This window comes from Prionailurus bengalensis, chromosome E2 (genome assembly GCF_016509475.1).
Source record: "Prionailurus bengalensis isolate Pbe53 chromosome E2, Fcat_Pben_1.1_paternal_pri, whole genome shotgun sequence".
In the NCBI taxonomy this organism is placed as follows: domain Eukaryota; kingdom Metazoa; phylum Chordata; class Mammalia; order Carnivora; family Felidae; genus Prionailurus; species Prionailurus bengalensis.
In genome coordinates, this window is record NC_057352.1 from 60181376 (window position 1) to 60200472 (window position 19097).

At 53.5% G+C, this 19097-nt stretch overlaps 1 protein-coding gene across 5 annotated transcripts in view; it reads right to left on the bottom strand.

The window, feature by feature from the left end:
• The window catches only part of ZCCHC14 (zinc finger CCHC-type containing 14), a 57988-nt gene extending 39385 nt beyond the window's left edge, over window positions 1–18603 (bottom strand). For 2 of the 5 annotated variants that reach the window (XR_006300208.1, XM_043599837.1), the window contains exon 1: window positions 18005–18601. Coding sequence is in view for 4 of the 5 variants with exons in the window: in XM_043599837.1 (XP_043455772.1) it covers window positions 18005–18580 (576 nt within the window). In the remaining variant the exon portion in view is untranslated. Of the gene's footprint in view, window positions 1–18004 lie in introns of all 5 variants that reach the window. The other 3 variants (XM_043599838.1, XM_043599835.1, XM_043599836.1) reach the window with 2 other exon arrangements.
• Between the last annotated feature and the right edge of the window lie 494 nt (window positions 18604–19097).

A 19097-nucleotide genomic window follows, 5' to 3' on the forward strand; every position in this document is an offset into this window, starting at 1 on the left:
CCTCTCGCGGAGGCCACAGCACTGGTTCCAGCAGCCCCTGCTGGCTGTGACGGCGGCCAAGATCCAACTCGCTCAGGTCCAGTCTCCCCAGGTGCCAAGTGGGGATTAACGGTGCCTACCTCACTGGGGTTTTGTGAGAATTTCAAGTAGCGGCTGGGCAAACAGTCAATATGCAACATAATGTCCGCTGCTACCGTCACTGAGGCGGCCGGTCCGGTTGGGAAGCGGGAAGCCAGCGGCACAAGTGCCCTGGCAGAGACCAGCTCTGTGAGAACACCCGGAAGAGACACCTCGGAGGTCCTGGCGGGAAGAAAACCTCTTCCGTGAGGCTGATTCTCCCCAAGGGCAAATCCACTCCACCGTCTGTGCCCGCGGTACCCGGGGACGGGCTCCAGACGGCCACCGGTCCCTGTGCCCCTGCGTTGGAATCGGGGGCCTCCCTTCTGCAAACACGCGTGCCGCTTTTCAAAACCGGACTTCTCCATGACAAGTGACCACGTGCTCTACAACTAGCACGTGACAGCTGACACGATTATGTGTCGCCTGAACGACAGCTCCGTGACATGCTCTTCAGGGCCAATGCTCCCACTGTTACGATGGGAGCAAACTCAGCCCCCAGTCAGTGGATGTAGCCATCATGCATCACACCGGGACAGGACCTCCAGATCTACCAATCCCTCTGGGAGTTCCCTCTCCTAAGAACACAGTCGGTGACACAGTCATAGGTCTGTGTGCGAGGAAGTCTGTCTTAGCTTTAGAAGAGCAGAAAAGGGGTGCCTTGCACAGCGGGTGGTGTGACTCTTGACCTCAGGATTCTGAGTTCAAGCCACACACGGGGTGTAGAGATCACATAAAAATAAATTCTTTTTTTTTTGAGAGTGTGAGTGAGCAGGGAGGGGCACAGGGAGAGAGAATCTTAAGCAAGTTCCATGCTCGGCGAGGGGCCCAATGCGGGGGGGCTTGATCCCATGACCCTGGGATCGTGACCTCAGCAGAAACAGATGGATGCTCAATGGATGGAGCCACCCAGGCGTCCCATAAAAATAAAACCTCTCCGGGGGGCTCCGTTGGTTGAGCGTCCGACTCTTGATTTCGGCCCAGGTCGTGATCTCGTAGTTCACTCGGTTCACGGGATGGAGCCCCACGTCGGGCTCTGCACTGACGGCACAGAGCCTGCTTGGGCTCCTCTCTCTCACGCTCTCTCTACCCCTGTCACACTTGCATGTGCTCTCAAAATAAAGAAATAAACTTAAAATAAACAAATACCCAAATAAAATCCTCAAAAATAAATAAATAACGAGCAAAAAATACATATATAAATAACAAATACCCAGCAAGGTTAATATCTACACGTGTAAATACAGATCTACATGGTTAAATATTATGCAGTCTTTAAAAAATAACTTCAGAAAACAAAAGGCACAGGAATGCATAACTTGTCAAGGGTGCACGCACACAGGCATTAAAGAAAGAAGAAAAATGTACCATAATGCTGTAGTGTTTATCATCTTTGGGCGATTTTTTAAAAACATTTTTCTGTTTCCCAGTTTTTCTGCAAAGAACGGTTACTCTCAGAACTAGAAACGAGTTAGAAGCCACGAAGTCTCAGCGTAAGTTAACCTCCTACAGGACGGGAACATAGCAGTAAAACAGAAGCAGCTTCTGAAAACCAAACCCCGCAGCTCACCCCCGAAAGGCTGTCTCCTACTCTCAGAGGCGCTGAGGGGCCATGACAGGCGGGGCGGACGCTGCCAGGGGACCGGGCATGGGAGACAGACCAGGCAACACCTAAGCCAATTCCAAGGGAGGACGCGAACCCCGGGGCTGAGGCCGAACTGGAGAAGGAGCCACACCAAGCGGAGGAAGGGCCTTCTGGGCACGGGAACAGAAGTGTGGAGCCCCGAGGCAGAAAGGCCTTCACGCCTGAAGCTTCCTAACGCCAAGGGGCAGCAGGGCCGGGCCCTCGGGGACAGGCGTGAGTTAGTTCCACAGGCTCTACACACCGAGTCATTGATTTCCAGTCTATCTTCCAAGCAGCTCACCTCCACACCGGAAAGAATACCATCTGCTAAATACTCCTAACTCAATGGGAAAAAATACATAAAATCAAAAAGCAAAGTGATTTGTAAGCATTTTACTAAAATAGTAATTATGCGTCTCTCAAAACCAGAAAAAGAAAGTAGATAGTTTAATAGTGAAAGCTATTTGCTGACTTAGGCCAAGTGAAAGCCAATGCTAACCAGAAACTGTTTTCCACATAAAAACGTTCCTTTTTAAAATGTCTTACCCTGCAGCTGTACTCATTAAAAATGAGAGACAAAAAAAAGATGACTGCTCAAAATCTCAGTGAAAGGTACCAAACCAAGCTCTCGGCTAGAGGGGTCCCGGCAAAGTGACCGTAAGGCCAAGCCCCGCCAGCAGCCTGCAGAGCAGGCCAGCCTCTAACAGCCCGCCCAGCCCTCGCCCTGCACACTGGAGCAGCTCTTACAAATTCGGATCCCAGGGCTCCCACTGCAGGCCAATGAACTAGAACCTAAGGGGGCGGGTCAGGTACGAACGGCTCCTGGCGTCCGGAAGCCCCGCCAGGGAGGCTCTGCAGTGCAGACTCAGCCTGGGTCCCAAGCCAAGAGCCCCAGCTGCTAAAGATGGGATCTCCAGCCACACACACCTGCACAGCAGGTTAAAGTAGTGCCCGATCCGCACCCTCGGCGGCAGCGAGGACCTAGACAGTGGCTCTAATGGAGCCTGTCACACTGCAGGTGCTCAACAAACAGCACAATTTTGTGCAGGCGTGGCACCAGGGCTTCCGTCTGAACGGCCACACCCCCGGCCTCCTAGTCTGACTGCACCTGAAACGCAGTGCCAGCAGGCTTGGTGTCTTCTCCCGGGAACAGGTGGCAAACCCAAGGTGCGGGAGGGGAGTGAAAGAACTCAGCGGTCGCTGGAGAAAGGCGCGAAGCTAGAAGGAGCAACAGGCGACCGACCTCGAGGGAGCACACAGACGCACTTTTACAAGCGGGAGTTTAAAGGGCACGGCCTCCCGGGAACACCCAATCTTCGTAAACTCCAAGGCAACACTGCGTGGGAATCTAAAACAATGCGTTCAGGAAGACAGCACCCCCCCACTTCTGGAAAAACTTAAGTCGTGTGACCTGTGTGGGATCGAAAACGGGGAGCAGCGGTCGTCGTCCCCCCTCGTGTGCACTCAGCCGCCCCCGGAAGGGCGACAGGTGAGGCACCCACCGCAGGCTGTCTGTGCCTTCAGACTTCTGACATCAGGTGCATCCTATACACGCTACGGTCACTGTGCATGTGTGTTTGGGCCACAACGATGTTTAAATATTGGGGTTTTCTCTGAGAAACCGTCTCAGTGTCTGGCAGTAACAGGTAAGCTGTGCCACAAGGACCATTTTGGTTCCCAATATAACATTCACCTGCTGAGACGAACCGTTCAGAGCGGTCAGCACGTTAAAATGGTTGCTTGATGACCCCCGGGAGATACTGGCCACGGCAGGAGTTAGGTTACAGAGCATGCAGGCGTCCAGGACGGGAAAGGACAAGCACTGAAACAAGCTGGAAATGAGCAAGAAGCATCTGGATGAGAAGAAGAGTGTATCAAAGGTCCAGAAGGTATCAGTAAAACACGCCCTTGGGTTTTATTTCTATAGAAGCCACAAATCCCATTTAGTGAGTCTTGACTGGATGCCTATTAACAGCAAAACAGAGGTGCTCAGAGAGTCAGAGACCAGACCCCTATGGTTAGCCATGCAGGGAAAGGTCAGGCCAGAAGCGGCTCAACTGGATTGAACAGAAAAGACACAGAGGCCAAGAAATTCCAGACTGACCTCCTACAACAGATACAGCAGATCCTCCATCAACAGGTAAATGGTATCTGCCCCTAGGAGCCGCTTGATGATGGGGGGAGGGGGGGGGCGGGGGGGGGCGAGCTCCAGATGCCCAGGGCGCCTGGCTTTGTTCCTCAGCACCCACTCAGGGCCAGGATGCCTCATGATCACCCCACTTAACGTTCTCAAACGACCCTCTTATCTCATCATCTCATCGGTTTCTCCTCCACACAGAACCTCGTTCTTTGTAAGGACAAATGTCACCATTACTGTAAAACCCTCCTTCCCAGCCACACCTCCTTAGAGAGAATCAGTCCTCCCTGCACTACGTGGCCCATATTTACCACAACATTTGGTTCTACGTTCGGTAAGGACAGAGTATTTGGACCAACCTTCTTACTGAGAACCGTAACTCCGAACAAAGTATAAAAACCAATAAACTGAACACGACCAAAAGAAACTAAAGAAAGGTCTACACTTAGAAAAAGGGATTGGTACCAGGTGTGCTTCATGTCCCCTGGGCCCAGTCCTCATCAGAAAAAGCAGCAGCCACAGCTCAGACAGCACTCCTCAGTCCTACCGCCCTGACGAGCCTGAGATCTGGTAAAATATGACAGCGCTGAGTGAGGGAGAAGACTGTGACAGAAGAGTGTCCGAGAAGGGGACACGTCTAGACCTGCATATAAATTCTGCCCGCACCTCTGCGTGAGCCCTGAATTAGGCACGCAGGCCCCAAGGAGCCAAGCTAAGACCAGACAACCAGAGGTTGGGGCTGCTGGCCAGCAAAGGAAGAGAGTTCTGGGGTTTGGGTCCGGTCAAATGTAGTGCCTGCTAAAACAAACACAACAACAACACGATACTCTGCAGGAGGACCAAGCAAAACCCAGAGCTTGTACAGGGTCTCACTTGCAAAACCCAAGGGGCAATCTGTAAGCACGAGATACATAAAGAAACAAGAACAAGATCCAATACAAAGAGAAAAAGGAGGCCAAGCCCAAGAGGAATCACACGCTGGAATCAGAGCCAAGAAGCATTAAGTGACTGTTGTTACAAGGCTCAGAACATAAAAGAAAAATGTATGTGACACAAGAACCAAAGAATATCTCAGGAGAGAAATGGAAACTCTTAAAATATGAAAATTCAGGCAGCAACTAAGGTGTCCCACAGGAGGTGAACGCATAAACTGTGTGCACCACACAATGGAATATTACTCAGCAATAAAAAGAGCTGTCAAGTCATGAAATGGCATGAAGGAAAATGAAATGTTATCTGAAAAGTCTACATACGGTGTGACTCCAGCCAGATGACATTCTGAAAAAGGCAAAGCTATGGACACAGGGAAAGACGAGGGGCTGGAGGCAGGGAGGTGCGCAGGCAGAGCCCGGAGGGCTGTCAAGGACAGTGAGACCGCTCTGTGTGATGTCATGGTGGACACCCGTCCTTATGCGCTTGTCGAAACCACAACCTGTACAACACCAAGAAGGAGCCTTGATGTAAACCGCTGACTTCAGGTGATTACAATATTCAAGTTTTCTGTGAACCTAAAACTGCTCTAAAAAAATTAAGACTTAAAATCATAAAAAAGGATCCAAGTAGAAATTCTAAAATAAAAAAATGCTATTTCAGAATTTAAAAATCCACTAGATGAGCTTGGGGCACTTTGTGGCTCTGACCCTTGATTTCAGCTCAGGTCACAATCTCACAGTTCGTGGGTTCAAGCCCCACATTGGGCTCTGTGTTGGCAGCATGGAGTCTGCTTGGGATTCTCTCTTTCCCTCTCTCTCTCAAATAAATAAACTTTAAAAAAATCTATTGGATGAGCTTTACAGCAGTTTGGAATTAACAGAAGACTTGCAGAATTTCAAGACAGATCAACTGAAAGTGTCCAGCCCGAAACACAGAGAGAGAAAAAGACTGGAAAAGAAAAGACAAAAGTTTCTAGCACCTGTGGAATAGGAGACTTAATGTACTTACAGTTGGAGTCCGAAAAGGGATACTGAGATATCGAGACACAAAAAACTATGGAGAAATCATGACTGACGATTTCCCAAATTTAGTAAAAGACATGAATTTACAGCTCCAAGAAGTTCAGAGAGCACCGAACAAGATAAACTGAAGAGAGCAACGCTGGGCTGCCCCCATACTGCACAGGCCTCCCCTTCCTTAAATGCTGGAGCGAGACGGTCAGCAGGGACTCCTACATCTGGTGACGGGTCCCTGCAGCAACACAGGCAGAAGCAAGACACTCTTGCAGGCACGAAAACTAAGGAAATTTCGAACATGCAGACCCAAACTCCAGAAAATGCTGAAGGAATTTTCCAGACTGAAGGGACACGATAACAAGCAGGCTTTTTTTTTTTTTTAAGTTAATTTACTTTTGCGAGAGAGAGAGAGAGAGAGAGAGAGAGAGAGCGCGCAGGGGAGGGGCAGAGAGAGAGGGAGACAGAATCCGAAGCAGGCTCCAGACTCTAAGCTGTCAGCACAGAGTCCGACGCGGGGCTCAAAGTCGGGATGGTGAGATCATGACCTGAGCCGCAGTCGGACGCTTCACCGACAGACACGCAGGCGCCCCCAAGCCAGCTCTTTAGTGAGTAATGAAAAGCAGCGGAAAGAGCAAATATGTGGGCAAACATAAAATAACATTTTCTTCTTAATTTTTAAAAATACATCGTATTAAAGCAAAAAGTGGTCTCACGCTGCGGGGCTTACAGCTAGTGCAGAGGTAATACACAGGACAACCACAGCACGAAGCGCGGAGAAGGTAATTGGCTGCCATACGAGAGCGCGACCCCGACATCTGGGCAAGCGGGCGGCACCCACTCCAGTGCAGCACCCTGCCCAGGGTGTTCCCTGGACCCACCACCGCAGATAACGCCACAAGGCTCGCCGGGGGCTCAAACGGAACTCTACGGTCCCGCTCTGACGAAGGTTTAGCACAGGCGACACCAACCAGGACCAGGGGAAACAGATTTAAAGGTGGGAGGCGGGGAGGAGGAGGGGGAGGCTGGGGGGTGCCGAAGGGGACAAGTGACCACAAGAGGCGGTGACGGGAACTTCTATACCTCGACAGGTATGCGCTACAGAGCTTCCCACATTTACCGAAACCCTGACAGGGTGCCTTCTGCGCCTTTCTCCAGATGAAGTTCTCCCGTGAGCAGGTGGACGCAGGGCCCTGCGTGCACAGCGGTGAACTGGTGGCACCACCAAGGCCCTGGAGAGCCGCGGCCGACACCCGCAGGGGCCGGGACAGCCCCCCCCCCCCGCGCCAACACCACACAATCTTCCGCTTTTCCCCCTGACTTTTAATAATAAAGTAAAGCCGTTTTAAGATATAATTTTGGCTTCACATAATAAAAATAGCCCCTTATGTCCTCTTTGGCAAATTACTTACACTTAACCTGTTTGCGTCTGTTTTGTCACCGCTGAAACGGGGACGGTGGCGGAGCAGTCACGAGGGCTAAGTGAATAGGTTCGGGGCGCTTGGAGCAGTGCCTGCACACGGCAAGTGGCATTCCCTCCCACCACCTGCTCCGTCCGCCGTCTCTGTATTGAGAATTCAGCAAGAAGGTCATTTGACTGGTAAACCAGCCTCCTCGCCACCAACACGAACGCGTACCAGGTCACGGGCCTCACGCCTTCGTGAGCTCGAACAACCGCCCCCGCGGGTGCCCTCCGGCGAGCAAAGGTGCCCTGCAGGGACGAGCCCGCCGGGGGGTGGGGGGTGGGGGGGCTGCGGGGCCAAGAGACCCCAGACCACACCCCGGATCTCACACCGCACGGCAGGGCGCGCGACTCCAGCCCGGTGCCTACGAGGGGGCTCGTGGACTCTGTTAGCGCGGCACAGCCGGGCTATCAACAGTGCCCCCAAGACTCCACATCCTGTTGAAATGCCCAAAAGACATGGGAGAAGGGATCCCCTTCCCCGTAAATTAATTCTCCTCCCTTTACAAAGTTGTTTTTTTCTCGTCTAGACTAAGTTTCCAGAAGTTCCTACATATACATGCTTTAATTAGATTCACTGTGAATCAGTATGAAACCTGAGGATACATTTCTTTCCAGTAATTCTACTGAAGCTTTATATAAAAGTCCCGAATAATTAAGACAACGACTCTATAACGCTCCCTCCTAATGAATCTGATGTCAATGTTTAAAGTATAGAAAATGCAAACGAAACTTTAATTGGCAAGACGAATGGTTATTAGTTTATCGCCATTCTACACCGAACAAAAACAGCGGGGCTCTCCGCGATTTACACTTTTGTAAACAGCAGCCTTGCAAAGCTCCCACCACCACTCTGACACGAGACGCACAGGAGGCAGGTCTACACAGCACCAACAAGCGCTCAGCACACTGGTCCATACACCTGGCTCTGTCCTGGGGTAGTATCACCCAAACTACCATGTGCAGAGAGGTGCTCCCACTGGAAGCATTCGCGTGCCAGCTTTTGAAGAATAAAGTAGAACGCTGACGCTAAAATCCACTAGAAACCTACAGCTACGTGATGTATGAGAGAAACAACCAATGAACAAAAGCAACCAAGGAAGAGTACGATTTGGTAACAGGTGTCACTGACAGGACCACAGAAAAGCACTAAGGAAAAAACGTTTTCACTAGGGTGGCTTTTTTTTTTTTTTTAAATGTTTATTTTTGAGAGAGAGAGATCAAGAAGCACAAGTGGGAGAGGAGCGGCGGGGGGGGGGGGGGGGGGGGGTTCAAAGCAAGCTCCATCCAGGCTATGAGCTGTCAGCACAGAGCATGAAGCGGGGCTCAAACCCACGAACCGCGAGATCATGACCTGAGCTGAAGTCAGACGCTTGACTGACTGCGCCAGGCACCTCATCTTTTTTGGTTTAGTGTTTATTTTTGAAAGGGGAGAGCACAGAGAGAGGGAGACAGAGAATCCAAAGCAGGCTTTGCGCTGTCGGTGCAGAACCTGATGTGGCTCGAACCCACGAACCACAAGATCATGATCTGAGCTGAAGTCAGACGCTTAACCGACTGAGCCACCCAGCGGCCCCTAGGGTGAGCTTTCATCAACATCCAACACCTCCCTCCCACTCAGATTTCACAGATGCTCAGGACACAGCCCCTGTGGGGTGGCAGGGACCATAAGGTTCTGGACTGAAAGAGACGGTCTCTGCCCTCCAATAAGTCAAAGTCTGGTGATGGAAGTTTAAAGAAACACACTTTAATATAGTAAAAGATATAGGACAGAAGGAAGCCATAGAAGGCTTGTAAGTGTAAGCCAAGAACTGGGGGCTGGGGAGTCCCAGGTACCAGGTGTCCTGTCTGAGAGGTCAGAACCTACGAAGGTTCAGGGGAAAGAGGGACTGCAGTAAACATAAGGAACCTCGAGTGTAGACAGAGGTGAGTACAGACAGGCAGTAGGCAGATCACAAACGCTGACGCACACCATGCTAAGACCTGCACGCCAGAGAAGAACAATCCTATCGGCATCTCACCATGGCACCTGTTGTTAGAGGCTACGAGTGGGGTCAGGGGGACAGGTTGTCACAGTAGACGAGACCCAGTCAGTGGGATGGTTGTCACAGCAGAGTAGACCCTGGTCATGAAGACGGGCCGTCACAATAGACTAGACCCAGGTCACGGAGATGGGTTGCCATAGATTAGACCCCGGCCAAGGTGAGAAGTTAGACATGTCACTGTGATTTCTAGGAAAAGTGAAGGTACCAAAGTTTCAGGATAATTAAAAAACAAAGCTACGAGTTATTTCTTGCAGACTTTAAACAGTGACATCAGCTTAATTCTAAAGGGAGATAATCACTCACTTGCGTGCCAGCATGCCATCTTGACTCGGGGAGTGGAGTGGAGCTCCACGAGGCTAGGGGTTGTGCTTGATCCCTGAAGACTATTTTAATCTATGCCCGGGCTCCCTGGCAAATGGCCCCAAATCTAAGTGCGCCTGCACAGAAGTGTGCCATAGATGGGACCATCGTGTCAAGTGTGGCGGGAAGAAAGAGAGGGAGAGGGACAGACAGGCAGGGCAAACACTGACTTGGACTGCAGTGTCAACAGAGCAGAAACCCACGAGGATGCTGAGGACTTGGTCACTGACTGGAGGGAGACCAGAGAAGGCCAACGACAGGAGAGGCATGGACTTCTGGCTGGGGGTCTCGGGGCCGGGGTGAGGCGGTCAAGGACAGTTAGAGGGAGCTTACCTTTGGGCATACTGTGCTACCTGGGACCTCCAGCTGGAGTTCAGATCTAGCTGGGCATGCAGATTTTGAATTCATCAGTGAGAATACCATCATCAAAAGGGCAGGAAAGCCGAGAGACTGAAAACACTGAGAGAAGCAGGAAGAAGGGAGTGCACTGCGGGAATGAATGGAGGCGGAGATTCTCAGCAGGATGCTCAGCCAGCCCAGGAGCCTTTAAGCCAGCATCCAAGGGAAGCACCTCCACAACCACATTTGCCTTAAAAAAAAAAAAAAAAAAGAAGCACCCTCCCCTGGAAGATAAGAAAGATAAGGACTGGAAAGCATGCAGCGAATCCTTCAAATAAGAGGCCATCCAGATAAAGACATCAATGAAACTGAATACACAGAGTTTAGAAGTCACCCCACATATACATGGGGAGGGCAGCATGATGGCATCATTCAACAAATGGCACTGGGGCAACTGGGTTTTCATCTGGAAAATATAAAACTAGCTCCGTACCTTACCCCAAATCAATTCCAGATGGCTCTGTTAAACGTAAGAGGAGAAACCGCGCGAGTTCTATACCAGAAGGCACCCCAGGGAAGGTACACGGCATCACAGGCGCACGGCCGTAATCCGCCGCGGGCGTGATGATGTGTACAATGCAGAAAGTATAAAGCATTTCCACTGATGACACAAAGCCCAGTCGCCACACAAGATTGATAAAAAGAGCGCTAAAAAGAAACCGCGTGGCAAAGTCAACAGGCAAGAAAAAAACCCCGGGAAAACAAATACTTGCCACTTCTACTAAAGACAAAAGGACAACTTCCTTGAAACTTAAAGAGCTCCTAACAATAAAGATCAACAACTCGGCAGAAAAGGGCAAAGGATATGGAAAGCTTGCCAAAAATAAAATGCTCACTTTTTTAAAAGTTTATTTATTTTAAGAGAGACAAAGAGTGAGCGGAGGAGGAGTGGGGGCAGGGGTGGGGGAGAGACAGGCTCTGAGCTGTCCCTGCAGAGCCTGAAGCCTGCTTCAGAGTCTGTCTCCCTCTCTCTCTGCCCCTCCCCTGCTCACGCTCTGCCCAGCTCTGTCTCTCTCAAAAATAAACATTAAAAAAAAGATGTTTTTTAATGTTCAACCTCACCCACGAGGGGGCTCACCCACGAGAACAAACGCACCCCACCCTCAGAGATGCTGCCCCCAGCCACGACCCCCGCCCCCTCTGCCGCTGGGAGGTGTGCAAACAGACGCTCACACATGCCACCCCGGGTTCCAGAAGACGGACTGGGGCAGTTGCCTGCACTCACACAGAGGCACACACCCCGTGGCCTACCAGCAGTCCCATTTCCAGGTTTCTAGTCCCCGGGTACACACGCATCCAAACACGAAAGGCCGCACGCGTGTCATGCGTAATATGTAAATGACTGGATTGTTTACAATAGTGGCATGGGAACCAAATGCCCTCCCTGGGGACCCACGAAACCAGAACGAAGACGCTCCATGGCCTGATGTGGACTGCATGTCCAGAACAGCTGCCAGGGGGAAGAAAGCAAGGCACAGACCTGTGTGCGGGGCAAGGCACCAGTCACCTACTTGTAAATACACGGCAAGTTCCTCTGGAAGTTTCTACAAGGAACAAAGAGAGAGACAGAACTGGATACTAGGAAAAAGGTAAGAAATCTCGTTTTTTTTACGTGCGAAACAACAAGTATCAATACGTGGGTAAAGGAGAGAACGCGGCCCACACCTCGCAATGTCCTGCGTGTCCTTCTCCCATGTGTGGAGGAGGAGGGAGATGTTTCACTTTTGTCTTTTCAGTTTGCACCTCTGGTTCTGTGTTCTATTTCAATTTTTTTAACAGTTTATGGAGTTCCCTTTAATAAACATAGATTTCGCCAAAAAGGATGGAGGCAAAAGCCAGGTTCCAAGAGGCCGAGGTGGCAGCGGAAGGTGAGCTGGCTCCAGTCTGTATCGTCTGGGGGGCCGGGCGAGGGGCAGCACCTGTGGGAAGATCCTGTCTGTAGATGTGTGCATAGAAGGTTTTAGAAAAATGTGCATGTGCTTACAAGCGTGTTAAAACGTCAGAAGGATACACAGCAAGTTGTTAAAAACGGACACTCCCGACAAGTAGGAACGAGGTTGGCTGGGGGAGGACTTGCTAACGAAGGGACAGACAGTGGACAACGTGGAAGGAAGGGGTTCTGCTGTTTCCGAGACAGGTAAGAGGCCCATGACAACACTGATGTGCCGAGTGGAGAAACAGAGGAGGTCAAAGACCGAGGCGGGGGACTTGGGGGGAAGTGGGAAGGGCAGGAAAGGACAAAGTTCAGACACCTGAGCTAACGCCCTCCCGGAGGAAACAGAAAGATGTGACCACAACAGAGACTGAGGGACGAGCCCGTGAGAGGGCCTGTCACGGAGAGAGGCGCTCTGCCTCAGGACATCAAGGAAAAGTAACGAACGGTAAGGACGCACACAAGACATTTTGGGGGCTCGTGATTTTTCTATGCACCCGAGAAACACCCACCTGAAATCCCAAACACGCTTACAGGCGAGATGCTTAGTCCAAAGGGTCTCTGACATCCGGGTGCCCAACCCCACCCCCAGTTTAGAGTCAGGGCCACAGGCCTGCGCTTCTCCTGGGGGCCGCACTGGCAGGCCGAGGCCCACCCCGTACGGCCTGATCACAGATCGGAGTGGCTGCCAGAGCATCAATCATAGGAAAGATATTCGGTCCGCCTTTGTCTTCACTCTAGACCACCTCAGGCCTTGTAACTCAGAACAAAACAAACTGCTTAAGAATTAGCCTATTTTATACCATCCATTCAAGAGAGTGACTGAATCAACTCCAGCCCTAATAAAAAAAAGAACTAACCTATTTTACTAAGCTCTTGATGACGCTTTTTCCTGTGACAGGAAGTAGCTCTGCGACACAACGGGTCTCTCCACACACAAGGCCTCGTGGGGACTGGGGGGGAGTCGCCCTTGCTGTCTGCACTGCCTGCAGCAGGTTGGCTTCGGGAATCAGAAACCCCCGACCTGTAAACTTGTCAGGCGGCTCGTAAACTAATGAGAGAACTGGTGTCCCGAAAGGTGGTTTCTCAAAAAAAGGGAAACGTCCCAAGGATCTTTTTTCTGAAATGTAATCCATCCAAGGCAGAAAAACAATACTCAAATAAACTATTTTCCCGAGACATCACAGAAATTTTGAGTCACAGTCTCTGGGAGGTCGGCAGCCACCAATTTAACAAACAAACAAAAACGTACCTTCTACTCGCTTGCCTTTAAAAATGTAAGACTCGGGGCGCCTGGGTGGCGCAGTCGGTTAGGCGTCCGACTTCAGCCAGGTCACGATCTCGCGGTCCGTGAGTTCGAGCCCCGCGTCGGGCTCTGGGCTGATGGCTCAGAGCCTGGAGCCTGTTTCCGATTCTGTGTCTCCCTCTCTCTCTGCCCCTCCCCCGTTCATGCTCTGTCTCTCTCTGTCCCCAAAATAAATAAACGTTGAAAAAAAAAATTAAAAAAAAAAAAAAAATGTAAGACTCATGCAACCTGGTTGGTAGGAAAAAAATAGATTAATCCAAAGCGTCCTCAGTCCAAAAGGAGGGGGGATGAAATACGCAGGACTGAAGAGAAAATCAGAAATGGGTAAACTGAGGCCCAAGTAACTAGTGAACTTCCAAAACCGCAGAAATAAGGCAGATGTTGACGAGGGCCTGTAACCGTGCTGCAGCGCACGTAAGTACCTCCACGTTACTCATTACAAACGCAAATCAAACTCCACACCAACTACAGCGGCAGCACTAAGGTTTGTGGAGCTGGACGCAGGGAACATGAACTTGTGCACATGACAGCTGACAGTCAACAGCCCCAACGTGGGGCGGGGGGGGGGGGTCGAAGGACAGTAACCAAAGGCCCCGCGGTTCGGGTCACCCTACCGCACGCCGGCGGGACCACGGCAGCTCCAAGCAGATGCGGTCGGATGCGCGTTTTCAATGAGGAACTACACCACCGCCACAAAGTAAAACTGCCTCCCGGGATGTCTCAATGACCGTCGCGTGCGCTCACTGGAAAAGGAAGGCAGTCCTCGGGCCTCTGAGAGCTGGCCAAACACGACGTAACAGACGAAGCGGTGCAGGCGGCCAGACTGAGCTCAGATGCGGGGCTCAGACCCCCATCAGCGCCCGGAGCCAAGTGCAGAACTGGAGCCACCACTGTGCCTTCAGGTCACGGCTCCTCCTTAACATCAGGGATAAGAGCAGCTGCTCTGGACAGACTCACTCCCTTCCCGTGGAATGCCGGATCCTCTACAGCGGGCAGAGCGTCAGGTTAGAGAGACCAGAGGCGGCCACTCACACCTCACAAGGTAACCAGGGCACCAACTACCAATGCTCCACCTCCGAACTACAACGATTTTCAGCAGCTTAGGGAAGCGATGAAACACAGCCAGCTGGCACCTGCCTGAGGCGAGACGTTATGAGCAGTATTTGCGTGCAGCTGGTGTCCACCGCGCCTTCCGTAGCGCTCTTGGGTGCAAACCCCAGGACACACGCCCAAAGGAAGACCACCACCGCACTCCCGCACCGAGCACGCCGACAAGGCTCGGCACCCGCTGGAAATCTCAACGTCACGCAAGTCGTCCGGCTGTGATCTTCGCCAGGAGGATTCCGAAACACCAGGGCGGGGAGGCAGCTTTCCCCCGCCCGGTCCGGCTAGAGGGGAGGCTTCCGCTGGCTCTGGACCACCACACTGGCCCGACAGCACCGGGCCCGGGGCTCGGGGCAGCGTGTTCTCAGCGACCTTCAACAGCAGCTCCCAAGAGGGGTGCCACGCAAGGTGCCTAAGCACCCACCGGGCGGGCTCGGATGGAGACAGTGAGGTCCCTCGGGACAGCCACACGTGGACAGTGCTTCAGAGATGACTTGTGAAGCATTAGGTGCAAGGGATTAAAACAAGAGCCTATTAGCCCCGAGGAAACAAAATCTAAGAATGAGCACGTGCAACCATCCAAGTGCCCATCAACCGATGAGCAGATAAACAAAATGGGTCTATCCACACAACGGATAGCATTCAACCCTGAAAAAGCAGTGAGGCACGGACACATGCTGCAACAGGAATAAACTCTGAGCAGTGGCGCTAAGTGAAGGAGGCCCACCACAGAAGGCCACACATTGGAGGACTGTGTTCGTACGACACGGCCGGGACAAGCACAGGCCGCCCAAGCAGAGGAGCAGGTAGGGCTTGGGGGGGGGGGGGGGGGGCGGTGGTGGGCAGGGACTGCCGACAAAGGTGCGGGGCTCCTTCGGGAGGTGACGAAACCGTTCTGGAAGCAGAGAGCGGCAATGGGTGCACGACTGCGTAAGCGTATTAGAAACTATTTTTAAGCGTACACTTCGAAGCAGTGAAATCGTATGATTTTTAAATTAAATCTCAAAAAGCTGTTACTTGAAAAAAATAAGCATATACCATAACACATCATCATCTTATGTAAAGGAAAGACTGCGAAGGGTAAAATTAAACTTTTCCCACAACCATGGCTTCACACTTAAACAGGAAGGGAGTGTGAGTCCCGCCGACCCCCAGCACCAGCTCAGGAGGAACCGCAGACCAGCACACCCATGGCACCTGTCGGCCACCGGGCACGCAAAGCTACCGCAGTCTGCCGCCGGCTTTGCCCTTCCTTCCCGAATGTGAAAATGTCGATTTTACCTCACTCACACTCTTAAGCGCCTTCTGCTTGTCCTCCGAGCAATGAGGACTGTTAAACAACATGGTGACTGTATCAGAAGACATACTTATAAGAACTGCTACTTTACAGAAGGTAAAGAAAAAACCAAACCCACGTCTTTCTTTCGAAAGGGTTCAGAGCAAAATACAACCACTCACAAAAGAAAGCCAGGTGGAGCCTTACCAGGGCTGCTTTCCCGGGACGACAGAAAATGTTAGATTCAGACCCCAAGAAGGCAAAACGCTCAAATGTTCCATTTCACCACAGAGGCCGACTCCAAGCAGCAAAGGGTGCATCGGGCCTTAACTTTAACAGAAAGTTAGATGAATGTGCTTGAAATTAGTTTAGCAGTGACACAGGGGAGGTGGGGAAAACGAGGCACCGTGGTTGTTCAGAAATGTGAAAGCAACAGCCCTAAGGTTACTCACCATAACCTCATTATTGATCAATTTCCCATGGATCAAAGCTCCAAGCAACTACTTAAAAATTAATTTAGAAAACATGAACTCAAACTCAAACTTGGGGCGCCTGGGTGGCTCAGTGGGTTAAGGGTCTGACTCTTGATTTTGGCTCAGGCCACGATCTCATGGTTCATGAGTTCAAGCCGTGCACTGAGCCCTGCGCTGACAGTGCAGAGCCTGCTTGGATTCTCTCTCTCTCAAAATAAATAAACATTAAAAACAAAACAAAACAAAACACAAGACAGGAGTATTTCACTCCCTAACAGCGTGCCTGGCTTAAGTCTGCACTCCCTGCACATGCTGTGGGCACGTCAAGTGTGACCTCACGTAGCCCCCCGACAAGCCCAGGAGGCAGGTAAGCTACCTCTACTCCAGCAGGGAAACACCAGGAGGAGGGAGGGTTCTGGCCAAGGTCACACAGCTGGCCAGCTGGCCGTGTGTGGGCAGGGGTGGGGGCGGACTAGCCCTTCATGTCATCAGAGGAGTTTCTCACCAGACAGAAAGGCTCTCTTCGAGAGCGTATTTTCATTCCAGGGCTAGCGCCTGCCCCACCAAAATCATCATCGCCATCTTCCGCTTCTGACAAGTGATGAGTCTGCACACACAAAAGAATCCCCTTCAAGAGCTGATTATGCCTGGACAAACAGCCCCAGACGCTGGTGCACCGCACCCAAAGAGAAGGCAACAGCATGTGGAACTGACCACAAGGGACTGAAATCCCACAAACAGGTGACATGCCACTGGCACCCCAAGAGCCTACCGAGCCCCCTACGGACGACCACAGCGCTTTCCCTTTGTTGTAGCTGAAACACCGTTTTCCTGCCCAGTGCACATCATGCGATTCAGAGTCACTTGAACACACATTTAGGAAAAAAACCACAGTCTCAGATCAACGCCACCAAAAACAGATAAGACTTAGATTAAAGCCAACAGAGGCACCACAACCACATCTTAGAGAAAAACACGGAAGAAAAATAAGCCACAATCCGGGGTTGAGAGACAGCTGAACACCACCAGCAGCAGAGCAGAGAGCACAGGAGTGTTAGGTGAAGACAGCTCAGACCCCGTGCAGAAGGCACCGGGCAGCACTCGAGCCGACAGCAACCTCTCCAGGGAGAGTCCCAGGGTGATATCCACACACGCCACCCTGGGTCACAGAGAAACCCTTCCTCTCTCTGCACCGCTTTGGCACTGGGTCCCAGGGGGCTGGGAAAAAGGAGCTGGAGCCCCGAACGCTTGGTGTTTACATAGTTTTGAAACATGTAGAGGAAAGTTCACGTTTCTGAGGGAATGACCACGATGCCCTTCCTGCTTAGCTTGGAGACGGAGACGTTAACCTCACATTCCTTAGGAGACCAACACCCTGGGGACTCGGGCAGATCTGCCCCGACAAAGGCAGGAGGACCTCCAGGAAACAGCCGTCTCGCAGGCGTCCAAGGCCCCGCGGGACAGCCACCACCCCACCGGGGAAAGGACACCTAGGCCACGGGGACTCCCCGCAGCGCACCCATCTCCCCCTCGACCGCGGCTTCCTTTCCTGCTAATAAACACCAGATTTTGGAGAAACCAAGGCGACACAAGGTATAACTCCTGTCGCCCAAGGGGACGATGAAGGGGACAAAAGCGTTCTCGCGTGTCCAGCCGCAGACGCGAGAGAAAGGCACAAAGGGGCCGCGAACTCTGACCGCACACGCCGGCCCGCAGCCCAGGGGGCTCCCCGGCGACCTCCGCGCGCCAGGCGGGTGCGACCGCCCACGAGGGGCCCTGGGGGAGGGGGGTAGTGGGGTGGGGAGAGGCTGAGGGCGCGCACCTTGTGGCAGGCCGGGCAGGTGGGCAGCGCGCTCTTGCCGCCGTGGCCCCCGCCGCCGCCGCCACCGCCGCCGCCGCCGCTGCTCAGGCTGCTCTGGATCTGCGTGAGCTCCTGGCGCAGCACCTGCTTCTGGTGGAAGCTGAAGGCCGGGTGGTTGGAGGCCATGGTGAAGAGCAGCAGGAACTCATCGCCCGTGCGGCCCTCGTTGAGCTGCAGCCCGTAGTTGTGGATGATGGAGTCGATGTGCGTGAGCGTGCGGTACAGCACGCCCGCCGCCTCGCGCTGCTCCGAGCCCAGCAGCGCCAGCGACACCAGGAGCTTGCTGCGCACCACCTCGTCCGTCAGGTTGGTGAGGCTGCCCAGGTCGGCCGGGTTGTTGGCCTTGATCTCCGAGTCGCGCAGCGAGTGGTAGTCCTTGCGGGCCAGGTCCTCGAGGCACGAGCCGAGGAAGCGCAGCTCGAGCGGGATGCACAGGTCCAGCAGGCCGCACAGGAACTCCACGCGCTGCGGCGACGGCAGCTCCGAGAACCAGCGGTACACGCCGTCCCTCTGCAGCGGGCAGCGCTTCTCCACCATGCTGCCGCCCGCGCCGCGCCGCGCCCCGGGGCCGGGGGCCGCCGGCCGGGGCCGGGGGCGCGGGCGGGCGCGGGCGGGGGGCGCGGGGGCCCGGGGCGCGCCGGGGCCGGGGGCGCGCGGACCGGGGCCGGGCGAGGGCGGGCGGGCGCCGCGGGCCGCGCCGGGGCCGGGGGCGCGCGGCGCGGGCGGGACCCCCGCCAGGGGCCGGCGGGAGGGCGCGCGCGAGGCGCCGGGGGGGCCCGGGGCGGCCGGGGCGGCCGGGGGCGGCGAGCGGCCGCGGGCCCCCCGCTCACGGGCGGGCTCCTGGCCCGCGCCCGTCCCCAGCGGCGGCCGGTGCGCGGCGGCGGCGGCGGCCGCTCCTCGTCGTCGTCGTCGTCGTCGCCCGGGAGGCGGCCGCCCCCATCTCCCCCCGCGCCGCAGGGTCTGTCACTGCGGGCCGCCCCCCGCCGGAGCCGCCCGGGCCATGCCTCCTCCTTCTCCTCCTCCTCCTCCTCCGCCTCCTCCTTCTCCGCCGCCG